Source organism: Empidonax traillii, unplaced genomic scaffold (assembly GCF_003031625.1).
Source record: "Empidonax traillii isolate 1590-97213 ecotype Southwest subspecies unplaced genomic scaffold, ASM303162v1 scaffold421:size509273, whole genome shotgun sequence".
In the NCBI taxonomy this organism is placed as follows: Eukaryota; Metazoa; Chordata; class Aves; order Passeriformes; family Tyrannidae; genus Empidonax; species Empidonax traillii.
The window spans coordinates 99,206-117,263 of record NW_020955614.1 but is presented as its reverse complement, the minus strand read 5'-3'; the positions used below and the strand labels follow the sequence as shown (position 1 = coordinate 117,263).

Genomic DNA, 18,058 nt, shown 5'->3' with positions numbered 1-18,058 from the left:
CAGAAGTGTGCAGAAAATGCGTTTATGTAAAATTCACTTATATGTAGGTGTTATAAAATAGAATGCAAACTGCTAAGAGTGCTTAGGAATTATAGGTTCCTGAATTGGGATTCATTATACTCATAAGAATTTGTCACTGTTGTTTAAAAATAATGAGTTATATTTTTCCTTTTCTGAATTGTAGCCTTTTCAGGCCATGTGGTTTCTGGGAAGGTGAGCGTTTTTCCTTCTTGTATTGTTTTCCTTACTCAGAGCCATGTTATCCATCACACTCCAAGAAAATTCAGCCCCTTGCTCCCTGCACGCCCCCATTTACCTCTTTCAAGTCTTGGACAATGGCAGTGAGCCTCTCATTCTCTGCCTGAACGTTGGTGACCACAGCCCTGCTCTGCTTGAGCTCGTTTTGCATCTCCAGAATCTTCCCAAGGTAATAAGCTTCTTTTGATGCAGATTCCTGGAGCAGAGTCTCTTCCCGTGTTTCTCCATCTTCAGCCACTTTGCGGTGAACAGAGAAGGACTGTCCAAACGCCTGCAAGAGGAAAACAGTGCACAGTAAAACAACTACTGAAGCCCTGGAAAAATTATCAACAATAACAAGCAGCTGCATAGCCAGCGGGAAAGAAACAGATCTGCGAGTCCCAAACTCTGACCTAATAAATACTGCCTTAGCAGCTCCCTAGCAGCTGAGGGCCACCATCTCATTTAGCTGAAATGAAGCATCTTGGAGCTGTTCTCATTTGCAGTATGGATTTATGGCCCCCATCCAGGTGACCTCCACTGAGATCAAGATGGTGCTCTGGTAACTAGCCATTAATTAGCGCCAGTGTTTAACTCTCCTGTGTGAGGCCAGCCGGTAATTCATCAACTCCTTCCTTCCCTAGTTCTGCAAAACAAACGCCTGGTTTGTGTTGTTTTAAAGTGCATTAATAGCTGACAAGTCTTTCTTAATTGCTTTCCATATCCAACAACCTTTTCTAACAGGACCTGATCTCATGGTATGGAGAAAAAACCCTGTAACCTGGAAAAAAATACATGAGTAGCAAGGACCAGCCATCAACACCCCTTGTATGCTAAACACGCAGTTTGTCAGCCCCTTTGTTTATGTTCAGTGTTTTCTGCAATATTTAAGTGTTCAAGAAGTATCTAAATATATAGATAATTTCTTGTGATTCTCTTCTTGTTACTGGCTTAGACTAATCAATTTGATCAATTTAATAAGGCAGTATTTCTCGGTGACAATTTCTGATGTTACTTTTGACAGCTCTGGAGCAATCTGGAAAGATGCAAAGTACAAGCCATGATAGTAGACATGACGGAGATACCATTTAGCTAAGAAACACAGAGGGGGAAACCTAGAAATAATATAATAATAAAATATAATATAAATAAAAATAATATATGTTTATAGATAAATATATAAAATATAAAAATATAAAAAATAAAATAAAACCCCCATTTGTTGGCATTACCTTTAAAAACAGACATTTGGCTGAAACTTACATGACCTAATTCTGGAAAAAAAAAAAAAAAAAAAAAAAAAAAAAAAAAAAAAAAAAAAAAAAAAGGCATCTAACATAGGCAGAAGTTGTCTTATATATCTTAATTCAAGGTGAACCCATTTGAAAGACCATGATTTTAATTTTTTTCCCTAATGCATGACAGAGAGATTTAAGTCACGGTAATATGTTATTTCAGCTAAAAATTATCCCTAAAAGCCTGATTTCTACTCAGTTCTATGAAACCACAAAGCAGAGTGCACATTTGTGCCCACTGCAAGCTGTGGCCTCCTTTGCCTACCTATCAATAAGATCTACTTGCCAAATTAAATCCATTGTTTTCCTGCTGCTATTTACAGCATTTCAGAACACATTCGAAGTTTTACTGGCACTATAACTGAAGCAGCCCCTTAAAAACTTCAAAGTAAAACCCTCTTCAAAAACTTCTCAGCTTTTAAGTCTGCTTCACTTAGAGAATCCTGTGAACTCAGCATTAAAGGATGCTAAAAATATTCAATAATGTATTAACCCAGCTGTCTTCTCACAAGACAGTAAGTTACTGAAATAGCAGGCGTCAGCAACTTGCCAAATAGGATTTTCGAAATAACAAGAAATTCAATTTAATGAAACTGTTAAGCACTGGTTCAGTCACTACATCTGTGCATCTAAGATGACTGTTTCAGGAACACTGCTAATAAATTATATCTTACTTTATTTACTTATACACAATGGCTCACTGCTCTTAATTTGAGATGGAGCAAAAAGCACCAGGCCAATAAAGACCCTCCACTGCAAATTTAAAGGCCACTGACCCTGGGGTAAAATCAAAACACAGCATAAGAGCAGGTAGAACTAAGAGGGATGGAGAAGTCCATGAATAAATGGGACCTGAAATCCTCTCTACCATTTAACTATAGCTAAATACCAATGCACAGTGATGACAGCCTTCCAGGTGCATACTGTTTTTTCCTCAAATGTACTTTGAAGGTCCATTTTTAGCAGATGTGATGTTTAGAATGGCAGTGAATACAGATTTTAGGGAAGGTGCATAGCATAATGGAAAATTACTGCATACTTCACATTCCATTGTGCTTATGACTACAGAAAACAAGCATTTTTTTTTTCCTATGAACCCAAATTTGAACATTGTTGTTTTTATCATACTACTCAATTTCTTTCTTACACTGCTATCAGTACGTTCAAAATCAGGGGTAAGAAAGCAAGGAAGTATAGTTCGCTTTCCATATCGTTGGAAATTATGCAGATCCATGCAAACTATGCAGATCCATGCAAAGAAGGAGAGAAATATGAGATGTCTTTTAACTGAAAGCAAGCAAAAAGTTCTGCTTCTGTATTTCATGGTCTGCATAGAACATCAAAAACTTTATACTTTCCAGACATACCCACTTAAGGTCTTGCATAAGGTTGATCACTTTTAAATTAAAGCATATATCAATATTTTTCAGCTGGTAGCCAAACATTCGTTCTATTTTTAATTTTACATTTTAATAATTTGTTTGATAAACTCTCTTATTTCTAAAACCTTATAAGTTTGCTATGATGTAAATATTCCAATTAACTGTGCTCACTTATTTCACTGAAGCCATCCCCACAGTAGAAAAATTTAGTCACCCGAAAAGCTTTACAGGTCATCTAACTTTACAACAGGCACAGCGATTGTCTTCCAACAACAAATGGGTTCCAGACCTGAATGGGACAAAACACCTCACACATTACAGCCCAGACACCATGCTCAGCCAACAGCATGAACAGACTGCAGCTGGGGAAAGCTGGAACCTCCCCATTCAGCCTTTACAACTACCTCCTGAACATGTTGGACATTAAAGAGTCAAAATGTTCCCAGGAGATGGGAAATCCATATTAGTGAAAGCCAGTAATGGACAAGAGAGGAACTGGAGGAGCATTTAGCACAGAGGCATTCATTCGTGAGAACCAGGAGCATTTGGCACTGGCATCAAGTGTGGAAGAAAGAAGCAGCAGATGATGCCCAGAACAGAAGCAGCTGACAGCCTGGACTGCAAGATAAGGAAAGCTCACTTGCATTTGGGTCAGTTATTGGATACAAACTGGTATGTTTGCAGATGTCTGCAGATGCAGATGTTCCCTTTGCATTCACCATTGTATAAGATACTGGTATTTCCATAGAATCATGGAATGCCTTGGGTTGGAAGGGACCTTAAAGATCACCTAGTTCCAACCCCTCTGCCTCCAAACCAGGCTGCTCATTTTGTTCAGATATTTACAACCAAGGTAAATAGTTTGGCTCTTGAAGAATAGTTTAGGCTCCTGCCTAAAAGTACTTTGTTACTTATAATTATTACCACAGCAGCTTCTCCCTCAGTCAAATTTGAGATGATGTCAGGACAACAAAAGCAGGAACAGGCTCTTCCATGCTATTTCATCATTTCAAATGGATTAGGACAAGTATGTCAGCATATGGAACAGAGTTCTCTGACCTAGTCTTCAAGAAAGTAACCAGGACAGCAAAGAACTATGGCTGTAGATGCACGAACAGTGCCCAAATCACTTGCTTGTGTGATTTCTATGAAGTATTCCAGGTGCTGTACTATATTGCGCAACTGTGTTAGTTATTTACCACCACTCTTTTCAGTATGGTGCTGCCGTGCTTGGTGAGTCCTCATTAAAACCACTTAAAAATCACTCCTGGTCCCTTAGTGGCTCTTAGTTTCAGTAATCACAGCGTGGAGCTTTTCCGGCACAGGACACCATTTTCCACATTCAAGTTTGGACTCAGAAAGGGCTGTGTAGCCCTTCATGGCTTCTGCAGAGAACAGTCTGATTTCATCCTACACTGGTCCTGTCACTTCTCTCATGATTTTTCTTGAAAAGATGTTCTTGACTGAGTGAGGTGATACTTTTTTGTAAGTTGGTCGTACAAGCTGAGTAACAAGATGCAATTAAATGTTATATATATATTCTGAGACCTGAGGACTGTAAAAGCATCCTGACTTTTTAGAGGCACCTTAAAATCTGAACTTTGAGAACGATAAAATAATCATCAGCATTTGAGGTCATGACAAAGACTGACAACAGTGGGCACACACAGGGAAAAGGTCAGTCTGGCCATGGAGAAAACTGCAACCTTTGAGGAAAAAGCCATTTACCAATGAACTCTACATAACCCCAGATGGAAATTCCCATGTCAGAAGCAAACTAGCACGACAGAAATAATGCTGTGAACAAAACGGGCACAGATTTGTAAAAGAACAATAGAAAAATGACTGTTCCAGACAACATGTCATATTTATATGCAAATATAAAGAGCAGTAGAAAGCTAATGTGCAGTGAGTGACATGAAATGATGACTGCAAAGTAAAAATTATATTTAACACTTAAAAAAAAAGAAAAAGAGAAGCTAGATTTCTAATTTAAGTTTAGAAAGCAGCACATATGCAAAAGATCAGTTATAAATATAAGTAGGTAACAAAGAATGTTATTTCTGAGTTTCACTTTTATTTTTACTAGCCACCTCCTGGGACAGAAATTCTGAAGTGTTTGCATAAAAATTAATTCTTCTAGTCTGTGATGATTAATAAGAAATAAAACATGACCTGACTGCTATCAGAATGAGGCAGCCTGCCTTTATGGCTTTGACACTTAATGTAGTTTTTCTGATGCATAATGCAACAGCATCGAATTGTTCAAATGATTGCCTATTTCAGCTGCTAACTTGCTGCAAAGCAGAATGTATTATATATTAGTTACCTCCACATTCCTAACACAAAAGCAGGGAAAAACCAGCCTGGGATTATCCAAGAGGGTAGCATATTTTGTAGTCAAATGTCAGTATGATAACATAGATGGAAATCTTTGCTGGGGATGTTAGGGGTTAAGGTCAGGGACGAGTCTTATATTTTATGGCACAACTTGAATGCCACTTATCACTGAATATTCCCTTAATCATTTGCAATTCCATGTCTCTCAGATAAGATGGGGGGTTTTAAACTTTTATATTTAAAAAAAAAAATCACCATTTTATAAATTTTAATTTTCTTTTTCACAATTCATTAACAAAAGCTCAGGGTTCTTTGAAATTTTTTCTGCTAAGGAGCAATCAGTGGCAGACACAGGTCTGCGAGGGAATCCCCTCTAGACAAGACCAAGCAGGGACGCGAGTGGCCAAGCAGGCTCTAGCCCTTCCCTCAAAATCAGCAGGTACAAAATTGCCCCCTCCATAAGACATGATGTACCTCCATTCAGACACATTATTTCCTTAATTTATCTCTACTATTTTATACCTGAAGGCTGATGAAATCAACCAGTTTCTTTGCTAGTAAATCCAACCCAGACTTCAGCCTACCTGGTGATCTCACTCTCCATGGGCTTTCGTACAGGTGTATGCTCAGTGCTCAGTTCTGGTCACTGGGTTGTTTGCCATTCCCTGGTCCCTCACACTCTGGGTACACAGATTGTCCAGTGTCTTGGACAAGGACTGCATTTGACTCTTGAAGAACATAGGAGGAGCCACCGAGTCTAAGCCCACCGTGTTTCTTAGCAGTGCAATAGCAAATAACACCTTGGCAGAGGTGACTGATGTTCTCCAGTCATATTATATCTGCTTTCCTAAAACATGGGAAACTTTTAGGCCTCTATAATTTTTTTCATAATTTAGGCTAAATCTCTATGCAGTTGACACGACCTCCTGATGATCATTTAAGATGGGTGAGAGAAGGCAACAGGTTTCTTTTTGGAACCCAATATTGAAGTGATTAAAACCTTCAAATGTAAATACCAGGCATACTGCAATCAAAACACAGGCAGATGCAAGCTTAATGATGACAGAGAAGAAAATTAATAGGTATTGTGTGGATAGTGCATCTGAGATGGACAGCCCATGCAGGGAAGCAGATTGAAAAGTCAAAAACAGATTGAGAACACAGCCTGAATCAGCATGGGCATATAGGCAAGAAAACTAGATCATGAACTTTTGGTTTGATAAGCTAGCTGAAAACAGCTTGATATTTTACAGCTAGGAAAGTGTCCCATTTGTCTAATTGCTCCTGTGTTCAAGAAAGCAGGAACTCTCCTACAGAGAGGCAGAAGATACAAAGATGTTCAACCCCATCACTATTTTATCTTTCAGCTGAGAACAACAAACAAGGTTCCTAGAATTAACCAGTCTCTCAGTCAAAAGGAATATGAGGTAATTGGTCAAAATTCCACTGTACCCAAGCAACTGGCTAAGCACTCATCATTTCAAAATTTCCAAACTCCAGATGATCAGTTTTATGATCTATGGCACACACCATGAAGAAGATTTCTGTGTTTGTTTGGCTTTTTTTTTAATGTAACAACATACTTTTTACTTCATATGCCCCATCTTGCAGAAAAAAATTAAATGTTTTATACTTGGTTTGCAGCAAGCTAAAAAACTGATTTTTTTTTTCATGCAATCAGTCTGCCTTTTGAAAATGTCAAAAATTAAACTTCAAAAGACAGGTTTTTTCAATTCATACAGACACCTGATATGACCTTAAGCAAAGTACTCCTCAACTTCCCATTTGAAAAATTTAGAGCGCAGTATCTGCTATGTAGAGAAAAGGGTGTTACGATAGATCCATTCATGATCTGAAATAAAATATATATACTATAATTACAACAGGACAAGAAGAAATGGCCTCAAGCTGTGCTAGGGGAGGTTCAGATTGGACAGCCAATGGAATGGGCTGCCCAGGGAGGTGGTGAATCACCATTCCTGGAGATATTCAAGAAATGACTGGATATGGCACTTAGTGCTGTGGTTTAGTTGGCAAGAGGGTGTTTGTTCAAAGGTTCGACTCAATCTTACAGATCTTTCCCAACCTTAATGATTCTATGAGCATAGCATAGGTAACTGATAAACCTATAAATGTTACTAGAAGAAGCTATTTTATTACCACCTAAAGGCAGAAAGCATTTAACTTTATTTCCACACACCAGCTTAGTTAATCAATTCAATAATAATGCAAATGCTGGTGCAATGATAAAGCAATGTAAGTTAATATCTGCATGAGAGATTCCACCTGCAAAAGTGACTTGCAAGCCAATGTGCTGGAGGTTTTAGCCGTGCCAGAAATACTGAAGAGCTCAGATACACAGAAAACATAAGTAATACTGAGTCTGTTTACCAATGTAGAGCAGTAGGACAAATGTCAACAATTCATGGGTTTTTCCCCAAGGAAGCTTTGGATAAAAGTGTGAAGGATGTGGATGCTTCTGTTTGTTCTCAGTGGATCCCTTCAGTGTCTACAGTCCTCTTGAAATTCATATATCAGATGCTAATCAACAAAGCCTTCAGAAAATACAGAGAGAAATGAGCATTTACATTCAACTCAGCTACAGGCACGGCCACACTTCTACAGTCCCAGTACACAGTGTGCTGATTTCAGTCAATACATGAAGCCTTAGGCAACCATGCTGCCTTTTTAAAAATAAGGAACAAAAATATGCCTGATTGTGATGGTTTAGGAAATGTTTATAGACAAGAAGAAAGCAATACCATGAAAATGAACAGTCAATGCTAACCTCCATTGTTCATCAGCAATCCAGTAAGAGGGGGAATGAATAAGAATTTCCATTTAATTGCCTTTAACAGCACTCTAGATGAGGATTTCAATTCCCCAGCCCTGAGCATTCCCTCCAGGCACAGAAAACACAAGAAAGGGGAAGCTTGTAACAAAGAGCACCACTTATCTACAACACAACTAATTAGTTTCATGCTGGTAATTTTAAAGTAGCTCTGTTCGGAATGAAAATGGCCAATAATTAAATCATTTCTATAAAAAAAAAAATTCAACACCTTATTAATGAAACATAATGTGGCTCAAAAAATTGCACCAATTACTATATTGGTGCTTATCAGTTTGCACTGTTATCGGATCAATTATTCAGCTAATCCAGCTATTACAAAATTCCAAGTAAAACCAAAAGAAGCATTACCAGAACAAGCATGTAAGACTGTCAAAGATTTTTTTTTTAAACAAAATGTGTTTAAAGGTGGAGATGAAACATGCCTTCCATGGAAGTCCTATTACCTTTGTAGTAAACAGCAAAATCCCATTTTTACTAAAACTTGATTTTTTATTTTATTTCCCCCCTCTCTAATTGCCTTTTCCCCCCTCCCCCCCTCTTTTTCTAACTATGAAACAGCTAAGATAATTGCAATTCTGTCTCCTGTGCTTGCTTGAAAAAAGCTGTAAAGAAGGCATGCCAAAATACAATTCTTTAAGAGTTGTCAGCCTGCTGGGACACTCTAGTTATTCCACATTAGCTGCTCATATGTAAGAGCACATTTTTAGAGCATTTTAGGAGTGGTCTAAGGAAAGTCGTGTTAGTAGTGAATGAAAAAAAAAAAAAAAAAGCAAACACAAAACACAAACATGAAGTGTACCAAGTGCATTCTACATTGCTGCTGCTTCTTCTGCCACGATTTCCCGATGGAGAGAAGTCTCAATGTAGAGGGAAAGATTATTTCCCCTTGCATAGGCTTAACAAAGGGAAGAAAGGAGGGACTCCTACCAAAACCAGTTCGGACTATTCCAGAGCAGCATATAAAGAGGCAAAGGCTCCATGCCCAGAATGCCTCTTCTTGAAGAGGAGGGAGGAAATAAGGAGTAGGATGCAACAGCATCAAGTTGCATGGAGCAAGGAAAAAGCAAGCTGCTGCTTAGAAGATAATGCTCTTTGCACATTAGATTAAAACAAAACAAAACAAAACAATGGAGCAACTCTGTATCAGTGACTGCTGCAGATGTAAGGAGTATGTCAGAACATTTAAAAGAAATGATGAGCAGAAAACTTATTTTATTGACATATTAGATTCGTGCTCCCTTTCAAGTAGATTGATGCAGTTTTAAAAAAAGATATAATTGTTATTTTCCCATTCCATCCCCGAAGAACAGATTTACTTACACACCTGCTTATTAAATCACCTGAAAACTTTAAAGTAGCAGGGCCTCACTTTATGAGGATTTCTGACACTCGTTCTCAAATTCAGAAGGGTGTTTTTCTGCTGCAGAACACTTAGCTGTATTTACATATATTCTATAAGCAATAGAACATCTCTTTTGTTTAGATTCTCTTCTTTTAGTATTTTATACTATTTTCTTTCAATTAAAATGAAAGTAAGCTCCTTTTCAAACCAAACCATTCTATGAGTCTTTAAACCACCTCCACAGGGATCTAAAACTGGATTCTGAGCATAGGGAAGTGGTGGCACTGTTGCTAAGCAGCAAAATTAAGGATTTACTTCTCAAAGAACAGGAAATTCCTCTTCTTGAACAAGCGAACAAGAAATATAGTTGCCATCTTGTCCTCAAAGCACTGTACAGTGTCACCCTCGGGCAGAAGTCATTACCCTGAGAATATTTCTTTGTCATACAAACAAAAGAAATTAGAAGCTACAATGGGCAAAGAGGAGGAAAAAAACCCCTACCTCCTTTAAGGTATTTTTGGTACCCACAGGAAAGGTCTCCGATAATCACAATAGTAGTATATTATGCTTCAAGTGACATTTAGAGACGACCATAAAGACTTGCTCTGCTCTTTTTTGTGTTTCTTAGTCTTTTTCAAACCCTGCCCTAATAGCTTGTCTGTATCAGCGAGTCACCAAGTAGATGAGAACTGACTACAGTCAGCATGTGCAGAGATAAACACTGACATCCCAATCCTCATAAATGCTATATTTTCCCAAAAATTTGGGATTTCAACCTGTTCACGAGCCTCTTAAGAGACTGTTTCTATAGTTCTTTGTAAATGAAATGGGAGAACAGAGGGGGGATTTTTCTCAAAAAGAAGCATTTCCTTTGGTGCCTTTCTCCTCTCCCCAGCAGGCTGAGCGTATCAGCTCCATTTGGAAAACACCAAACCGGGTGTGACTAATTCTTCAATAAATTTCTGCTTGTAATGTGATCCAAGCACAGACCTGCAGAGCTGAATGCATTCAGATGGGCTTCTCGGGAGATCCATTCCCAGCGTGCACAATGGTTCACACTACAGAGCCATCCCTCATCATGCTACTCTGGGAAGTAAAAGCCAAGGCTGACCAAAGACTTGCAGAAGGCTCGGGCAGCCCCAAGTGACCAAATATGTTCTTAAACTCACATGATTAGAAGGAGCAAACCTGACTCTCTACGGGCACAGCAGTGGTCTTATTTAGGGTTTATTATCAATAGCCCTGTGAAACAACCAGCCTTGGAGGAGCAGCAGTCAGGAAAGCAAAGTGAGTTTCATTTCCTGAAAGGCTTCCCAGAGAAGAGAAAGAATTGAGTTTGTTCAGCCCGAGTAAAAAAAGCTTAAGGAAAGGGAGACCTACTTGCATTCTTCTCTTGCCTGAAGGGAGATAGAGTGTGCACAGGGAAAGGGCAGGAGGAAACGCTCACAATCTGAAACCACAGAAATTTGCACAAGGCAAAGGAAAATCCACTCTGAGTGGCATGGCATCAAAATAAGTGGTCAGAGTGTAATGTCCACCCTTGGAGACTTTCAAAACTTGTCTAGGACAAGACCCTGAGCAACACTTAGCCTCAAACTTCAGTCAGGGGACAGACAAGATAATCTTCAGGAACCTATTCCAAACTAAATTCTATTATTATTAAGGGAGCAATTCTATATGCTGGAAAACTGGGACACGCTTCTCCAGGACCAAACAGTCGAAAGAGCTATGACTCATGACTGGTCATTTTCTTAGCTGTCTTCAACACCATTGTGAAAGTGAAGATGACCAAAAGCAAGACCATTGTGGTTTTACTGTAATCAACAAATGTGATCATTTAAAGGGAACACGCAGAGACAGGAAATTTCAATGACAAGCATAAACAGACCTTGATTTTACCTCTTTGGGACACCAGCACTCTCACCCAGTTTTGTTGTAACAGTCATAAAAATCACAACCTGAGAGCAAAGCTCAGTCTCAGCCAAAGTTATAGTAACAAGGCAGGACGAGGTTCAGGTCTATAGAAGTCAGGGTAGTAAAAGATCATCTTCCCAACTGATAAAATCTCATGAGCAACTATACTTACAGAATACATGTTTCCTGTATATTCCACAAAAGTACTCCTGCTTATTAAATTTAAAGCCTTAATTTGTCTGGCACCACTTAATATTCCTATTCTCTGCAGTTCTTTATGTGAATTGCCAGCACAGCAGTTCTCACTACTCCATAGGTGATTAATAAGAATAAACTCTCTCCTTGTGACCACACATGACTTGCTAAACATCAGCATATGGTAACCAGAGTTGCACCCAGCACAACTATCTTGGACAACAGAATCCAAGGGAAGAGCTCCACATCCCAATTCCTGGAGCTGGAGTACTTAAGTTGGGTGGGAAGGGGGCACAGATTAACTTTTAGTAACATGATTTCCAAACTAAAGATTTAAAAGGAGAAAGAAAAACTATTCAGAGATTTCTGCTGCTTCAGGCATTTATAGAACCTCCAAAAAATTTAAGTTGGAAAAATCTCCATATAAAAGCATGCCCTTCAGAACAAGAGGCCAAAATTACAGACCTCTCCTTTATTTTCAAAGGGAGGTTTAATTAGAATACTGCCAGCCACTGATTTACCATGGGGAACTTTTTGCTTCCATTAGCATTGATCAGTGCAGTGCACACAACTGTTTCACACAACGCTGCTGCAGCTGGGTGCTTACTACAAGTGCTGGATAATCTCATGCCTCCAGAGCAAGTGAGATTTTAAGGCAAATGGTGGTACTGACAACCATTTTACAGCAACAACAGCTTGCCTACTTAATGCCCCAAAAAACAGTGAGACCCAGAGAATGGGATTGCCATAGATTGTCCCACTGCAGTCCTTAGAGAGGTGTAATTCATTTTGCATAGGGTGAGAAATAAAAAGAAACAAAACCAACCAAACAAACCCAAAATACCCTACTAAAAACCCCACCCATTTATTCAATCAAAGTCGATGAAAGTGGTTTGGTGTACACTGCTGACCAGAAGATCTACTAACGAGGAGAGGGACTTGCCTGACACATGAGGTTGCGTGAGAAGGTAGATGGCCTGGCACTCCTCCAAGTACCTCCGCACCCACACCAAATGGTCTGTCTAAAGTCAGCCTGAGGATAAATTGAAGAAGGCAGACCATGCCCCATGCTGTGCATTTGTATACCTGCTTGTCTAAGTGCAGCAGGGCTCCAGACTGATCCCACGTGTCACCCCAACACAAGCAAAAGACAATAGCCCAACAAAGATTTAGCTTTATAAGCAAGAAATCTGCAGTCTAAGCCATGTGTCCAAGCACAGCCCTCCAAGTGCTTTTGCCCAAGGGCTCGATTGTCCCTAGCACTACTTGCTTTTTACTGCATGAACACAGAGGAAGTTGGTGCATCAAGGTTGGGATTTGAAAACCACTCCCTAAACAGTGAGATCAGGTATCAACAGACAACATCCAGGGCTGCAGGCATGTTTATAGGATGGGCTCATCTTACCCTAACAAGAATTTTAAGTAGTTCCCAGCCTTCTTCTCTGACAGTGTTACATACATAGCATTGCCTGATGTTGTAAACTCCCATTTGTGAAATAAGTTGTCTCCAGTAAGCAATTTGCCAAGGGTAACAGGTTTAAGAGGATAATACGCTCTTGCTTTGTCAGCATCCTTGTTTCAGGGTGACCTATCTTCCAGACTGTAAAAACCTGCATAAGCGTATGCAAATTGAGCATCATCCCTGACTTAACTAGTTCTACTGAGAAAGTAACCAAAGAGTTCATTAGCTTCAGCGAAGCCCACATTTTGCCCCTGGGTATTTATTTCTAGATGATATGCTATATTCTGGTTCCTGATTCACTGTATTTCCTCACATGGAAGTTGCCAGCAAATTACAAACAGTTTAAAAAACTAACTTATTGCAAATCAGCAAAACCTGTCAATCTCAGCTCCTTCAGTGGCCATCTTATTTGCACAGAAGCTTTCGAACTACTGCATGATCAGAATTTTCCCTTTAAAGTCTTCTTTTTCACAACAGCAGTTTTTGTGGAACAGAAAGCCTTCCTTCCTCCCCTGACACCCATCCACAGGAGCAATGCCCGTGCTCCCACAGAGCAGAGGATCAGCAGCACAGACAGGAGAACACCTCAGTCAGCAGCCAGCAAGGCAGTGCTTAGCTAGCCAGCTAAATCTGTCGCAGCACCGGATGCAGGAGTTTCCCTTTTCTTTCCCAGAAAGGAAGCTTTCACACGTCTCTGAACTTGATACTCAGCAAACTGTAATGGAATGTACCCCAGTACACGTTGATGGCCGCTTGCACAACTGCAACATCAGAATGCAAATATCAGTGCTCTCCACAAATGATGGTGAATGATTCCTCCTTCACAGACAAAGAGCCTTTGGAGAGTGTCGGGCAAATCGTTGGGAAGGGATGTCAGCTAATTTAAGTATTTTACATCAGAAGGGGACAGAGAGCTCCCTATTGACTCTCACTTGGAGGCAACTCCTAAGAGTTGATGGTTTCTTTCGTCTCTCTTAAACTTGAACCTCTGAACTGCAGCACATCTATGAGTGCATCTGTAGGAAACACATATCAATAGAAAAAGAACCACTAAGTGAAAAATGCATAAGGTCATTAAACAACACATTTCTCTTGCAATGGATTCATTGGTATTCCCTTGTGTCAAAATACAGTTATAATTACATTTACTGTTGGGAATCTGTAAGCCACCTTTTAAAGACAGTGGTAACTCCATATAAAATCTATTCACATGATGTTTAAGTCAAACTTTACCACTTTCAGATCTCCATGTACCCAAAGAGGGACATCACAGAAAAAAAAAAAAAAAAAAAAAAAAAAAAAAAAAAAAAAAAAAAAAAAAAAAAAAAAAAAAAAAAAAAAAAAAAAAAAAGCCACCTCACCTACATCTATATGACCCTAGGAAACTGGAAAACTGGAAGGATGTGTGCTTCTCAACACACTTCTGAAAACCCTGTACGTACAGTTGCGTGCACAGCAACACTGACACAGCCAGGATCCCTGCAAAGGCAGGGAGGAGGTTCTAATGGAGCTCAGCACCATCAGCTAGGATGGAATGTTGGCAGCAGTGAACCAGAAAGTGAATCAAACCTGCAGGACTTGGCCTGACCACTGCCACTCCAGCCAACCTGCTCTGCACCACACTTCCCACCACTCCAAGTTTTGCACGGGCTTGTTAGGAAAACAAAAAGGCTGGACTTAGAAGGCCAAGAAGTATGATCTTGCACTTGAGCTGATGAGTGCCTTCAAATGGCAGAGCACAGCCAAAAGGCTCCATAAGATTCATCCAGTGCAACACTGGTCAAGCCAACCCAGACCACCTCTGTAGAAAGCTCATCAGCCATCCCTGTACCACACTGCCCCACAATAATGGTTTCTGAGCTGGCCCCTCATGACAAGAGTTGCCTTTTTTGCTCAAAAGACTGAGTGAGTGAATCCAAGCTACTTCCAAGAATTTCTCAAAGGTTGGTTTCCCTTTACAGGATGAATTGCCAACCAAAATTTTTAATGTACCACTGGGAGTTGTGACAAGATCCCATAAAGCATGGCTGGGAAAGAAAAAATCAGGGAAAGGAGAACAGAATGAAATATTTTTAGTAAATTTCTAGTATAATGCTATCATACATTTCTGCCCTAATGCAAATTAAAGAGGCTGGCAATATACAGAACTCACACACTTAGAATGCTAGATCTCTTAAAAGAAATTGATTAGGACAGAGTTCAAAGAAAAAAGAATAAACTTATCATGGTTTTGCTGTTTGTTATACAAATAACACCAAGACACTGCTGTGAATTTACATGCACATATGCCTAATCACACACCAGTGATGATGACTTTGGAACGCTCCAGGAAATGGAGGTGGATTTTTGAGTTAGAAGACCAAGTCCAAAACCCTAAAGCAGCTTTGAAAATAGCAACTCACATGGTTTTATTCAGGGTTACCCGATCCATTTTTCCTAACATGCTCCAAGCAAATTTATGAAGGTCTGTTTGGTAGGAGCTTGTTACGGCTCAGCTGGGCCAGTCACGTGTGGCATGTCCTCTCACAGCTGAGAAACATAGGCACATGCTGAAACTGTGCCCAGAGAGATGACAGGAACAGTAATACAGGGGAGAGGAGTCAAGCATGTGGAAGCTCATCATAGCCACATCTGGGGTAAAATTCACCACTTCCACTGTCCTGATTAAATGCACGTGCTAATGAGAGAGAGATGATAAAGGTAAAGAAAAATGGAGAGAAAAAAAGATAAACAATCATGTAGCATAACAGAAGATATTTGAATTACTGCCTTTAAAAGTTCTTTCAGATAATACCTGGCATGCTCTAATTTAAGACTATAAAATTCATGTAGATACTATGCAAGAATTCATACTGAGTACATACAAGGTTTATTGAGCTGTGCTCAAAAAGCTCTATTGTGTAAAAGCAAAAGAAATGCAAAATGTTCAAGTGTTTAAAATATATGACTTCTTGAAAAACAGCAAACAATTGAGACAGCTCTGCTGTCATAGCAGTATATTTATTATGAGACTAGTCCCAATGGGTCAAAAGGTTAAATGTCTGAGCCACTTTGAGAATTACAGGAGGCAGGAAACTATTTCATTAGATCCCAAGATAATCACGTTTCATTGCTGACCCTGGCAATACAGTACAGAATACAAATATTAGAATGACAGCACAGAGCAATCCTCAGTGACAAAGAATAGGTATATTTGAAAAAAAAACCCACAGACTTCAGCTTTTCATTTCAGTGAAATATCAGACAGGAAGGTCTGAGGTTTAGGCAAGGCCAGAGTAAGAAGACAAAATATCTGTAGAAACAGAATAATGCTATTTGTTGAAAGCTCCAATGAGCGAGGCTTCTCAGGACAGAGTCACTGAAAATAAACACAGAAAGAGTGGCAAGATTTCACCTTGTGATACCATCATAAAATTTGCTGCAATTCAGACTGAGATTACATGCTCAACATAGAGCGAGGTCTTATATGTCCTGCACTATGAAGAAGACTAGACCAAACCTTTGTGATAATTCTTAAAAACTGAATGATTCTCATTTGTAACCTGCATTGAGGGAAGCATTTCCTACGTACAAGATTTTAAATGGTGGCATGGAGAAAAGCAACTCTAAAGAAAAAAATTGTTTAGTAGCCTCCTTTTAGAGAGGTAACCAGTGATAGTCATCCTGTTCAGCAACACTGATTACTTGCTGTGAAAAATGGTAAGTTAAATACCTGGAAACATATAAGTCACTTGATATGTCTAAGCAGAAGCAACACTTCACATGAACTACCAGCCTGTTTCAGCAAGGACCTGGCCAAGTCCCTTCCAAGGCACTAAGGTGGTCACCCAGGTCGTCTGACCGGCCAACTCCTTTGTCCATCACACCTCTGAAAAAAACCCCAAACTTTGTCCCTGTGGCCTCTTTTCAACTACATTGTGACTATCACTATGTGAAAGAGGGGATGGAAGAAAAAGGAAATAATCAAACAAAGGAAAATATATTTATGCCCTTTCATTTCTGCTTTCATAGAATTAACTAGTTATAAACTACTCTCAATTAATTTCAATTGCAAGGGGACTCACCTACTTTTCTATTAAAAAAGATGGTGCTTACCTAAGAAAGCAAACCTATTTCAAGGGCAGAAAAATAACATGAAACAAGACCTATTTAACAAAAAATGAAAGAAGTTAAAATTAGACAAGTCAAAATGAGAAATGAATACTTAAAGTGATAGCAACAGAAGAAATAACTAGTAAGAACTACAGCTTCTTCCATATTAAAATTATAAAGTCACTGTATTACAACATGAAAAGGATGAAAATAGCAGTAAAGGATGAAAACACCAGCATCATAGCAGTATTTAGAGAGAAGTTAATAAGTTATTAGGAAGAATCTGTCCATATATACACTCATACCTATACATACATATTCTTTTAATATTGCTCCGTAGCACACATTTCCATGGGAACCTGAGAAATCTGAGAACCCCAAGGAGCAGAAGAAGATTACATCATTAATAAACAAATTCATTACCTGACTAAAAACCTGCTAGTTAATATCAGTCATAGAGAACCCAACATACATGATGAAGACTCAGTTAATAGCTGAAGTCCTTTGCTTTCTATGCTCTACATGAGCAGACACTTAGCATGTGCATCTGGGTATAAACATCACATGGGTTTGAGAATGTGAGTTATAATTATGAAAAAGTGAGTGCAAGTGCATTAAATAACCAACTACATTAATTATTCAACCAATTAAGTTAATTTTCTGAAATCTCACTTTCCTCTTCCAATGAGGTCTCTCATTGAGTTCCTGCACTGTGATGGGTGGTCTATAGGTAAACAAGCTGAATGAAGACAGGCACCTCCATAAGACAACAAAAAAATCCCCAAACAACCAGTCTGATGACTCATTTAAACTGCTCATAAAAGACTGCAAAATCTACCACTTAATTCTTCTTTTCTTTCAGAACTGGGTCCACAGAATTGTTCCTGGTCTGTATCAGTAAACATGGAAGTTTACAAACTGGGTTTGTTCAGTCTTGAAAAAAAG

General features: G+C 39.1%; 1 protein-coding gene across 5 annotated transcripts in view; it reads right to left on the bottom strand.

Moving 5' to 3' along the window:
• Positions 1-18,058, bottom strand: part of BICD1 (BICD cargo adaptor 1) — a 177,031-nt gene that overhangs the window by 85,168 nt on the left and 73,805 nt on the right. For all 5 annotated transcript variants that reach the window (XM_027894220.1, XM_027894216.1, XM_027894218.1 and 2 more), the window contains exon 2: positions 317-529. In XM_027894220.1, coding sequence (XP_027750021.1) covers positions 317-529 — 213 coding nt within the window. The remainder of the gene's footprint in view (positions 1-316; positions 530-18,058) is intronic.